The sequence below is a fragment of the Belonocnema kinseyi genome, chromosome 6, assembly GCF_010883055.1.
Source record: "Belonocnema kinseyi isolate 2016_QV_RU_SX_M_011 chromosome 6, B_treatae_v1, whole genome shotgun sequence".
Taxonomy (NCBI): Eukaryota; Metazoa; Arthropoda; class Insecta; order Hymenoptera; family Cynipidae; genus Belonocnema; species Belonocnema kinseyi.
Window position 1 is genome coordinate 53123993 of NC_046662.1, and position 12779 is coordinate 53136771.

General features: G+C 30.6%; 1 protein-coding gene across 1 annotated transcript; it reads left to right on the forward strand.

The window, feature by feature from the left end:
- The first annotated feature begins 6859 nt into the window (after window positions 1-6859).
- Window positions 6860-11908, forward strand: LOC117175395 (glycine-rich cell wall structural protein 1-like). The gene is made up of 4 exons (XM_033365105.1): window positions 6860-6956; window positions 8918-8992; window positions 9994-11643; window positions 11877-11908. Exons 1-4 carry the CDS (start codon window positions 6860-6862, stop codon window positions 11906-11908), a joined length of 1854 nt encoding a protein of 617 aa, XP_033220996.1.
- Window positions 11909-12779: the final 871 nt, after the last annotated feature.

Sequence of the window (12779 nt, forward strand, 5' to 3'; positions counted from 1 at the left end):
AATTTACGGAACTCGCGGAATTCATTATACGCCTGGAATTCACAGAATACATGGAATTCACGGAATTCACAGAACAAATTCATTATAAAGTAAAGTTTCAAGAAAAATGTAATAGTTACATTTTCAGTAAAAAATAATTGTTACCCCAAAAAAGAAAAGAAAGTTTTAACAGAGTATTTTAATTTTCAAGCAAAAAATTGAATTTTAAGATAAATAATTTAATGTTCAAAACCATAATTTCTACATAAAATTAAAACACACATTCAAAATTTTTTTAAATCGATTAAAAAAATAATTTAAAAAAAAAATGTTTTTTTATAATGATGCATTTTCAAACGAAGAAATGAATTCTTAATTAAAAGAGATGGAGGCTTAAACAAAAAGCCTTTTTTGAACCAAGAACGGTCTGTTTTAAATAAAAAATATAAACTTCAACCGAAAATGATACAGTTGAATTTTTCAGTTAAAAAAATATATAATTTTCAACGCAAGAAACTTGAATTTTCAAAAAAATAGTTAAATTTTGAACTAAAAAAAAAAAAAGAATTGTCAACTAAAATAGTTGACTTTTCAAACAAGCATAATAATTAATAACCAAAGCACATGCATTTTCAACCAAAAACGATTAATTTTCAAGCCAAATCAAAAATTTTCAACAACTAGTTTTAATTTTTAACAAAAAAACAAAAGGAATTTTAAACTATAACAAATAAATTTTTCACTAAAAATGATACAGTTAAATTTTGTTTTAATCCAAAACAATCAAATTTTCAACAAAATGGTTCAATTACAAAGCCACATAAAAAAAGTGTGCGGATCTGGTAACAAGACACACGTATTCCTATGGACTTTGGGGCGCAGAATTCAAATTCGGTATCAAAAATCACCCACCACGTCATGGTTTAGCCATAACCTCAAAAAATGACGAGAAATCATGCACTGAGGCAAATAAATTTCAAAATAATTCCAGTGATGCAAATTTTCACTTCAAACAGATTTCGACAACTGTGAAGGATCAATCCTTGTCTGATATCAACTTATTTAACATAACTTTACTCAACAGAACCTGACCTCACCTAACCTGAATTAACAGAAATTTATTGAACTACACGTAAAGCTCTGGAAGCATATTTTCCCAGTAGCAAATGTGTGCTGCATGGAATGGGTCAACTCGAGCCTAACCTAGAAATAAATCTAACCTAGCCTAACCTAACCTAACCTAACCTCACGAAACACATTTAAACTGATTGTGTTGTCCCGTTGTGTTTGCGGTACCGTTTTAAACAGCTTGGGCTTAACCTGTAAAGAGGTCAAATCTATCCTAGCCTAAAAAAACCTAACCTAACCTAACTTAACTTCACGTAACACAATTAAACTCATTGTGTTGTCCCGTTGTGTTTGCGGTATCGTTTCATTCAGCTTGGGCTTAACCTACATAGAGGTTTAACCTATCCTAATCTAACAAAACCTGACCTAACTTAACTTATCCGAATGAAATTCAACCACACGTGTAGCTATGTAAGCGTACAGTTCTCAGTCTTAAATGTGTGCTATATTTAATAGGTTAACTCGATTTTAACCTGTAAATGAATCTAACTTAACAGAACCTAACGAAATTTTGCTTAACGCAACACAACTTAACTTAAGTGTTCCCGTTGTAACACAATAAAATTCATTTCATTGTACTACATGTGGTTAAAAATTTAGACGCACATTACTCATTTTAAGAAACTTAGAACTAAAAGTAGAATTGACCCTATTTCAATTAACCTGACAATGTTTGTATCAATTAAAATGTAGAACTGTAACTTAAACCTGCAAATGAATAAGAATTTTGTTCAAAATTTTTTTCTCTCTGCTTTTCTTAAACTTAAGGGATATATTTATACTATCTTTCGTGTTTACATTTTATCTTGTGTTAAACAAAATTTTGTTAGTTCTGTTAAGTTAGAATCATTTGTAAGCTAAGATCGAGTTAACCTATTTAATATAGCACACATTTAAGACCGAGAACCATACGCTTGGATAGCTACATGTGTGGTTGAATTTCATTCGGCTAGGTTAGGTTAGGTCAGGTTTTGTTAGGTTAGGATAGGATAAACCTCTATGTAGGCTAAGCCGAAGCTGAATGAAACGGTACCGCAAACACAACGGGAAAACACAATGAGTTTGATTGTGTCACGTGAAATTAAGTTAGGTTAGGTTAGGTCAGGTTTTTTTAGGTTAGGATAGGTTTGTCCTCTTTGCAGGTTAAGCCCAAGCTGATTCACACTGTACCGCAAACACAACGGGACAACACAATCAGTTTAATTCTGTTTCGTGAGGTTAGGTTAGGTTTACGTGTAGTAGGAGCTTTACGTGTAGTTGAATAAATTTCTGTTAATTCAGGTTAGGTGAGGTCAGGTTCTATTGGGTAAAGTTATGTTAAATAAGTTGATATCAGCCAAGGGTTGATCCTTCACAGTTATCGACATGTTTTTGAAGTGAAAATTTGCATCACTGGCATTATTTTGAAATCTATTTGCCTCAGTGCATGATTTTTCGTCATTTTTTGAGGTTATGACTCAACCATGACGTGATGGGGGATTTTTGATACCGAATTTTAAATTCAGCGTCCCAAAATCCATAGGAATACGTGTGTCACCAGATCCGCACACTTTTTTTTGTGTGGCTTTTAGAAGTAAAAAAAGTAATTAACCAAAAATGGAATAGTTACATTTTCAGAAAAAATGTAATTTTTGACTTAGTAGACAAGTTTTTCACCAAAAATGGAATTGCTTAATTTTCAGTAAAAATAATTATAATAAAAAAGTAGTGTCAACCTATATTTACGTTTTAACCAAACAAAATTAAATTTCAACCAAAAATGAAATAGTTGAATTATCATTTGCAAAAATTAATTGTAAACAGCATTCAAGTAAGTTTTTCAACAAATGAATTCAATTTTATTAAAAGAAATGAATTTTTACTTGAAAAGCCAATTTAAAAAATGGAATAATTCAATATTCATTAAAAATTAATTTTTAACAAAAAAACCAACGATTTGGAACAAAATTGGTAAAGATGGAACCATTTTGGCGGGGAAAAAAATAGTTGACGGAAAAGACAAATTTTGAAAAAATACATAAATTTTAAACAAGGTAGTTGAATTTGTCAACTGAAAAAGATAACTTTTCAACGAGAAATGAAATACAGTCAAACCTCGTTTATTCCAAGACACGTATATTGCCACATTCCGGTTACGTGGAGTTGTGTTTTTTATCAAAAAATAATAAGTTTCTACCAAAAATATCAATTTTTAAGCAAGAAGAAAAATTTTCGACAAAAAGGATAAATTTTCAACTAAAAAAAAAAACTTGCATATTGAAAATTCTAGTTTTTACTTAAGTGCTCAGTTCAAAAAATTAATTAAAAAAAAATTGCTACTAAAAAAGTGCATTTTGAACTAAAAACAATACATTTTAAAGCAAACGCGAAAGCAATTTCTAATAAGATTATCAAATTGTCATATACAGAAATGAATTTTAATCTAAAAAAAAATATTCAGTGAAAAATGGAATAGTTAAATTGTTGAACAACCAATTTTATTTTCAACAGAAAAGTTCAATTTTTAAGCAAAAGATGACTTTGAAAACTAAGAGAATAATGTTATTCCAAAAATGACGAATATCCAACAATTAAAGATAATGTTTCAACTAAACATGAAATTATTACATTTTCGGTACAAATATGACCATTCACCAAAAAACTGAAGTTTTAACAAAATATTTATATTTATAACTTAGCAGTTAATTCTACCATAAAAGAAATTAATCTTAAACCAAAATAGACAAATTTTTAAACCAAAAGAATAATTTTTAAGTTCGAAAAATAAATTTTCAACCAAGTAGGATTTTTAAGGTATAAAGACAAAAATATAAACACATTTTTTAAATTCGTATTAGGAAAGTTAATCTTCAACCAAATGAAAAAATGTTCATCCATAAAAGATGAATTCTCAATCGAAAAATCATATGGGTAGACTTTTTTTTAAACAAACATTAAAATTCGTTGAGTTCAAATGTTATGTAGTTAACTAGCGTGGTAAAAAATATTTATATTTACTTTTTTAGCTTAAAGTTTATTACTAAAGTTGCAAATTTAACTTTTTTATGGGAAATTGTTTTTGATTTTTTTTTAGATAAAAATTAATATTTTTGGTAAAAAATTGATCGTTTTGATATAATATTATTGTTATTTGTGTATTTACTTTATTGTATAAAAGTTCAACTATTATATAGTTAATTCGATTGCTTTTTTGTTCAAAATTGATTTTTTCAATTTAAAATTCAACTTTGTAATTTTTTAATAAAAATTTATATTTCCCAATAGAAAATTCATTTGTTCCTTTGAAAATTAAACTATTGTGTCGAAAATTAAAATTTTTTCAAGCTGAAAATTTAGCTGTATTAGTTTTGGTTAAAAATTTATCTTCTCTAGTTGAAAATTGATTTATTATTTCGTTAAAGATTGAACAATTTTGTTTAAAAATTTATTTGGTTTTTATTGCTTGAAAAGTTACCGTTTTCAGTTAAAAGTACATGTTTATTAGTATTTAATTATTATTCTGGTTTGAAAATGAATCTGTTTTGGTTCATTTTTTTTTGTTTTTGTCTCAGAATTTAATCATTTTGTTGAAAATTAATTTTTTCAACTAAAATTTTAACTGAAAATAATTAACTTTCGGTTGAAATTTTTCGTTTATTTTTTGATTAAAAATTTACCTTTCTAAGTTAACACTGATCTTTTTTGGTAGAAAATTATACATCTTTAAAAATTTATCTGTGTTAATTAGGAATTCATTTATTTGGTTAAAAACGCATCTTCTTGGTTAAACTTCTCTTTTTTTGTTAAAAATGATTTTTAAATAAACATAAAAATTCAATTTTCTTAAAAAATTAATTTTTTTAATAGCAAATTTAACTGCATGGTTGAAAGTTTATGTATTTTGTTGGAAATTAAACTAATTTGCTGAACAAAATTTTTGTTGCAAATTTATTTTTCAACTGATAATGTGAGTGATTTTCGTTAAAAATTTATATCTATTTTGTTGGAAAAATTTTGTTTACTGCTTTAAAATTCATTTTTTGAATGTAGTTTTTTTTTTAAATTATTGGTTTCAAATTAAATCATTTGTTTGCAAATTAAATTTTTTTGCTCGAAAATTAAAAAATTTACCTGGAACTTTTTTTGGGCATAATTCTATTTAACTAAAAATAAATAAATTGAATTTTGAGTTAAAACTTTATCTTTGTTAGTTGAAAATTTAACTATGTGACTGCAAATTCACGTCTTTTTTTGAGAAATCACATTTTGAAAGAACATTAGTCTTTTTGTTAGTAAACTCATTTTTTTTTTGGTTACAAATTTAACTATTTTGTTGTTAAAAATTGTTTTTTATATTGAAAATTACATTTTTTAAACTGCAAATGCAACTGTTTTATTTTTGGTTAAAAAATAATCTTATTTGCTTCAATATTATTTTCTTTCGTTGAAAGTTGAATTATGTTGTTAAAAATTTTATTTTTATCCCAAAATTTAACTAGTCCAGCCATCATGAAATAGAATTATTGTGGTAAGTATTGAATCTTATACTTTTTCGCGAATTTTTTTTTTGCTTCGAAAAATGGTCTTTTTTGTCGCCAATTTATCTGTTTTAGTTAAAAATACATTTCTTTGGTTGAAAATATGACTACGCGCTCTCAACATGTCTTCTTAATTAATAAACCTAATTATTCTCAGGGTAATTTGGAATTCCAAAACCGGAATAAATTTGCGTAGTAGCTAGATCATCACTCGTGAAGTCGGGCGAGCTGGGTTTCGTGCTCGCCCATTTTCGGTTGGAGGTTGGTCTTCCGGCATGTCACAGAAACGACTCACTGATACGCTACGTGTGCATGCGTTTCTCCCAGATAGAAAAGTGGTGGGGGGCCGAAAAATCCCACGTTCTGGAGACACTGGCGTGCTCAATCTCGCGAGCGGTCCTGGGGGAAAGTGTGTGTCTTTTTTCACTCACATTCACGACTTCTGATAAAGCTCCATCGTTACTGGAGGCTGCGAGTTTCAATTCAGGTGTTTAACTACTGTACTGCTGTCGCACCAAAAGTTTTGAATCAAAAAAATATTTTCTTTTCTAAAATCACGTAAGTATAAATGACATTTTGTATTATTATTATGCCATTTCCATAGTTTTTTTTTAATTGTCAGCACTATTGTTTATAAATGCTGAATGATTTTATTGATGTAAAGAATTTGCAATTTTATCAATAAGAATTCCTCAGTAAATAAATTTAATCGAGACAAGTTAGAGTAGTGATTGTTGTAACAAAATTTAAGAATTTTAAATTATATTAAAATCCAAAGAAAAAGTCCTATTTAACGTCCAATAATCAAATTGATGCAAACTCCTGAAGAAAACAAGTATCGAACAACAAAATTTGAACCACAACGAAGAAACAAAAAATTCTCCTATTGTAATCTGAAAAAATTTAAAAATAAATTTTTTAAATTTTGAACAAAAATAAAAAAAGAGGAAAGAAAAATAAGAAAGCAACCAACCACATACCTTTCATTCTTTTTTCTTGACAGCAACGAAGAACCGATGCTTTCTTTGATACCCGAGAATTTTTATTCTTGTCCGAAATTAAAAAAAAAAATATTTTAATTTTTTTCATATTACAATAGGAGCATTTTTTGTTTCTTCGTTGTGGTCCAAATTTAGTCATTGTATTCTTGTTTTGTTCAGCAGCTTAAATAAGATTTTTGTGACAGATAAATGTTTTTATAAATACAAGGTGAGCAAACTATTATTCTTTTCAGAATGGCTAGCTGGATCGCCGTGACTCTTTTCTTAATTGTAAGGATTATGCTCATCATTAAAGAGGCAGCATCAGATTGCGAACCACCCTGTGCATCAGGTGAAATTTGTGAAATGGAAAAGGTCTTTTGCCATTTAGGTCCTTGTTCCCAATCAGCTACTTGCAAACAGGGATGAAAATTGAAAATACAAATGTATTGCTTTAATTGTTAGAAACTATGTAACAATAAATAAAATATCTTATATGATTAATTTTGTTGAATTTTTATTTTGAGCAAAGAAGTTTTTTTCTTCACTAGTATAAACGATGGTTACAATCTTCATTTTAGTTTTCATAAATTTCCATACGACATGTTGGAATAAGCTTATATTCTACAGATATGAGAATATTTTTTCTATAAATGCATCTGTAGTCAATCCTACAATTGAAGCCGTTTTTTTTAATTTTCCTATTCAGTAGTGATGCATTCGAGACGATTTCGAGAAAATTCAAGATTTTCTTTGAACCTGTCCAGGTGAACTCAGAACTTTATGGAGAACGAAAATCTCAAATAAAAAAATTCGAGATTGTTGACGACAAATACCTAAATATACAATTTTATAGCCGATTTATAGCTGTAGAATTTTGTGAAGTTTGGTGTTGGGTAAATGAAAGGAATTAGGTTAAATAAGCCGTTTGTTTAATTTAGGAAACATATTTTTTGTACGTGTGAAGTGAAAGACTCGAAGTATGTTGGGTGTGTGCTCTTAGATAAGAAAATATTTTCAAAGTCAATAAAGCTAGGTATAGTTGAAAAATTTTCTGTATGATTTTTGCTTTTTTTGGTATACGTAGCATCTGTTTGTAATTTCGAATATCAAAAAGAGCAAATCCTGAAGCTTTAAATTTTTAAGCACGAAATATTGAATAAATATTTTTAGGCAAAAATTTCTATTTTTTGAATTCTTCAAAAAAATTCGAAATATTAAAAGTTGAAATTCAAGAGAAAATTGAAATATATTAAAAAATATTTGAACTGACTTTCGAAGCGAAGAAGCTTTTTAGAAATTTTGAAAAGTGGGAGAAAATGAAATTTTCTTTATAAGATTCTTAAAAAGATTATTTTGTGCTATTTTAAAATTAATCATAGGAGAATTTTAAGAAAGATATAACAAGATGTTTTAAATTGTTGAAAAAGAAACTAGAACATTTTTATGCAATTTTTAAATTTTTTAACAATTAAAAAAATAATAATACAAGTTCCAATCATTGTAAAGATACTTTGAAATTTTATAACCTTTCAAAAGATTGATAGCCAATTTTTAAATTTTAACGTCTTTTAGGGAATGTAAAATAAAATCCACATTTTTTAAATTGCGAAAAAAGGCTCTCAAGAATTCTGAAAGGTTGCAAGAAAACCAAAGAAAACCCTGCTTAAAATTTCTGTAAGAATTTTGAATGATTTACTATTCTTAAGGATAAATCTTAAAAGAAAATTAAATATATTTTAAAAAGTTCAAATGTTGATCGAAAAAAGAATCCTTTTATGAATTCCTAAAGGCTTTTGTTCAAAATCCATCTTTTTTCGATAAATTTCAACCGAAATACAAAACAGATTTTCGCAGCCAATCGTGTTCTCAATAAAATTATCTCTATTTTGATATAAGGCTTATTTCGTAAACGGATTGGTACAAAATACTGGTATCGACTTACCTGTTCATACCTACCAAACCAATAGTTATTATGATGGGGAAAAAATAGACAACCCAACGGTTGCATATTCTATCAGCTTCATACTTTCGATTAGTAGAGAGTTTGTTTCGTAAAGGAACGATTGCAATTTTTTTTTAAAAAACATTAAATTCTATTGTAAACTAATAAAAAATTTTTTATAATTGCAAAACGCTGAACTCAAATGTAAGTTACAAAAATTATAATATTCTTCTTAGACACTACAGGACAAAATTTACAATAATTATTTGCAAAAAAATGAAAAAATGTACAGAATACTTTTATTTCTTTTTATAATTGTAATATAATTTTATAACAATACTTGTTTAAGATAATATTCTTTATCACAGATCAGATACAAGGAGCAGTTGGAACACAGGAACCATCAGTAGCAAGTCGTGGTGCAGATGGAACTAATGTACAAGGTAAGAAAATTTACAAAATTTGTTTTTTATCATGAGGCTTACAATTTAATTTAAAAATGTGTATATATATATTAACCTATTTAAGAAATAAGATAAGAAGGTTAACATTAAAATTGGTTTTGTTGATTGAATTACAAGAGGATATTTAAAATCAATATATTGATTTTATTTCGCGGTGAAAAATGTTTTCTTTGTGTGAACTAGATAGAGGTTCTCCAATTCTCCCTACCACTGCTTTTATATAGTGTAAAAAAATGAGGTACTATTGCTGTTATATTTAAAGTAAGCTCCTGCATTATAAAAATATTTTGAAGGGCACGCCAGTTTGTCGGATGAACCGCTATCAATTAAAAAACTTAAAAATTGAAACAATGGCAGCGTTTGGAAAACAAAGTTTCGATTTTGCATTTAAAAAACGGGCGTTTTTTGCATGGCAAAATTTCCTTTTTTCGAATAATAAAAAGATAGTGTTTCATCCGATACAAAAACTTATCCTGAATAGCCGCATAAAATTTGAAGCTGATCGGTCAGTTAGCTATGCCAAGGCAATACAATTTATAACTTACAAAAATTATTCTTAGAACAATAGACTATCGAAATATGCAACAAGAAAAAATCGATTTTTCGAAAGTGAGAAACTGGCGTAGCCCCTTAAAGTAAATTATCCCGCTATATAGACACAAATTTAGGTATATATACTTAATTTGCTTTAAATCATTTAGACTATCAATTCATTTTATCGGGAAATAGGGATGGAATACCTCACTTTAAGATATTTTTTGTCATGTATCAGTCAAGAAGAATAATTATTATGATAACCTTCCTCATATATTATACTTTCAATATATGAAATATATATTCCCAATACATCTAAGAAAATGGCAAAAAGGTATTTTTTTATATTTCGCAATGTTTCAGGCAGTATAAAAATGTATTTTTTTTATACGCTCTATTTCACAAGTTACAAATTTTCCAAATCAGAATTTACTTTTATCTTTAAGGAGGATCTGGATCTGGATTAGGTGCAGGAGCAAGAGTAGGTGGAGGATCTGGTGTAGGTAAAGGACCTGTAGCTGTTGGAGGATCTGGAGTTGTTCAAGGATCTGGAGGACCTAGAGTTTTAGGAGGATCTGGAGCAGGTGGAGGAGTTGGAATAGATCGAGGACATAACACCGGTGGGGTACCTGGAGTTGTTGGAGGATCTGGATTCGTCGGGGGATCTAGGGTTATTGGAGGACCTGTAGGATCTGGAGTAGGTGGAGGAGTTGGTATAAATCAAGGTCGTAACACCGGTGGAGTACCTGCAGTTGTTAGAGGATCTGGATTGGTTGGAGAATCTAGAGTTGTAGGAGGACCTGTAGGATCTGGAGTAGGTGGAGGAGTTGGCATAAATCAAGCACGTAACACTAGAGAAGTACCTGTAGTTGTTGGAGGATCTAGAGTTGTGGGAGGACCTGTAGGATCTGGAGTTGGTGGAGGACTTGCTGTAGGAAGAGGAGTTGGAATAAATCAAGTACGTAACACCGGTGCTGCACCTGGAGTTATTGGAGGATCTGGATTTGTTGGGGGATCTAGAGTTGTAGGAGGACCTGCGAGATCTGGAGTAGTTGGAGGATTTGGGGTAGGTAGAGGAATTGGAATAAATCCAGGAAATAGCCCAGGTGGAGTACCTGCACAAGGCAGAGCATCTGGAGTTGTTGGAGGATCTGCGGTAGGTAAAGGATCTGGAATTGGTGGAGGATTTCTAGGAACTGGAGCAGGTGGTAGATTTGGAGCAGTTAGAGAAATTGGAATAAATCCAGGAAATAACCCAGGTGGAGTACCTAGAGTTGTTGGAGGACCTAGAGTTTTAGGAGGGCCTGTAGGATCAGGAGCAGGTGGCGGATTTGTAGCAGGTAGAGGAATTGGAATAAATTCAGGACAGAACACCCGTGGAGTACCTGGAGTTGTTGGAGGATCTGCAGTTGTTGGAGGACCCAGTGTTGTAGGAGGACCTGTAGGATCTGGAGCAGCTAGAGGATTTGGAGCAGCTAGAGGGACTGAAATAAATCAAGCATATAACACAGGTGGAGTATCTGGAACTATTGGAGGAGTTGGAGTTGTTGGAGGATCTGCAGGCTCTAGAGTTTTTGGTCGATCAGGTAGATCTGCACCAGGTGGAGCACTTGTAGTAGGTGGAGGAGTTGGAACAAATCGAGGACTTAACACAGGTGGAGTACCTGGCGAAGGTAGAGGATCTGGAGTTATTCGAGGATCTGGAGGATCTACAGTTGTAGGAGGACTTGCAGGATCTAGAGTAGGTACAGGATTTACAGCAGGTGGAGGAGTTGGAATAAATCAAGCACGTAACACTGCTGGAGTACCTGGAGTTGTTAATGGATCTGGAGTTCTTGGAGCACCTGGTGGATCTAGAGTTGTAGGAGGACCTGGAGGATCTGCAGCAGGTACAGGACTTGTAGCAGGTGCAGGAATTGGAACAAATCGAGAACCTAACACAGGTGGATTACCTGGAGAAGGAAAAGGATCTGGATTAGTCGGAGGATCTGCAGTAGGTAAAGGATCTGGTGTTGTTGGAGGATCTGTAGTAGGAGGAAGAACTGAAATGCATCGAGAACTTAACATAAACGGAAGAGGAGGTGCATCAGAACAAGGTAATACAAACTGATAAATATTTTTCCACAAAGAAGAACATGTATTTCGAAATATTTCTTTTGATATCCATTATACATTATTATGATATATAAATAGTTATAATTCTTGTGAAAATACTATATATTTCTATAACGCAGGTAAGGTAGATGGACTAGCAATTGGAGGTGATTCAGGTTTTAAGTTCTATGCATTTTTATTTTATTTATTATAATCTGATTTCGTCTTCTGACAGGACCCAAAGTTGCAGCTGCAGCTGCACGTTAATCAACATGATCATCAGCTTCTTCCTCTTTTTTATGCCGGACGATTCGTTCTTCATATGTGCGGGAAAAAATTTTCGGTTAATAATTAACTTGTATTTTACATGGGCATAATAAAATGTAAAAAAAAAATGAAAAATCTAAATAAATGTTTTGAATTTAGAGTGCACCTTCACTATTATTTATTTTCTACATTAAGAACGTAGAAAGAAATTCCTAATTTCAAAACTCATAGCACTTTTATATTGATTCTGGATAAATAACGTTCTTGTAAATACCTTTAAATACAAATTGAAACAAATTTTAAAAATATAATCTTTATCAAGGACAACATCTTATTTCTATTTTAAATATTTCAAAACTCTTGTTTTTGATTGGATATTGGGTTGGATGTTTAACCCTCTAATATTCGAAAACTATCCATTTTCGGACTTTGTGCCCCATAAAACTTTTGATCGAGACATTGAGAACTACAATTTTAAGAAGTTTAATCAAAATCGACCGAAAGCCATTTCATGTACATTTGCTGCGGCGTCTTGTAATGTATCATGTGGCCCTATGAATTCTTCACTGCCCTAAGACTTTGAGAAGACTTTTCGCCTACTCATGCCTAAAACATCACTTCTAAGGGGAAGGAAAAGAGGTATCAAGACTTTAGAACTGAGCTCAAACGACTGTACCCAAAATATTGAGTTGAAATAATTTACTTTCTATGCGGTTCTCTCGGAGGTCAGAAACTATCACTGGTTCGTAACCTTGATGCTATATCCACGTGACAAAAATATGCCAAGGCACTTGCGAGATGTGTGCAGAAAGCTGTTATTCTTGGGTTGCTTTATGTCTTTAACACACACGACAGATTTGCTAACTTTCCG

Bases quoted from the DNA above. Each gene is read 5' to 3' on its own strand.
- LOC117175395 (XM_033365105.1), top strand. From the start codon at position 6,860: ATGGCTAGCTGGATCGCCGTGACTCTTTTCTTAATTGTAAGGATTATG. The intron at 8,993-9,993 runs GTAAGAAAATTT...TTTATCTTTAAG, and splicing joins AGATGGAACTAATGTACAAG to GAGGATCTGGATCTGGATTA. The intron at 11,644-11,876 runs GTAATACAAACT...GTCTTCTGACAG, and splicing joins AGGAGGTGCATCAGAACAAG to GACCCAAAGTTGCAGCTGCA.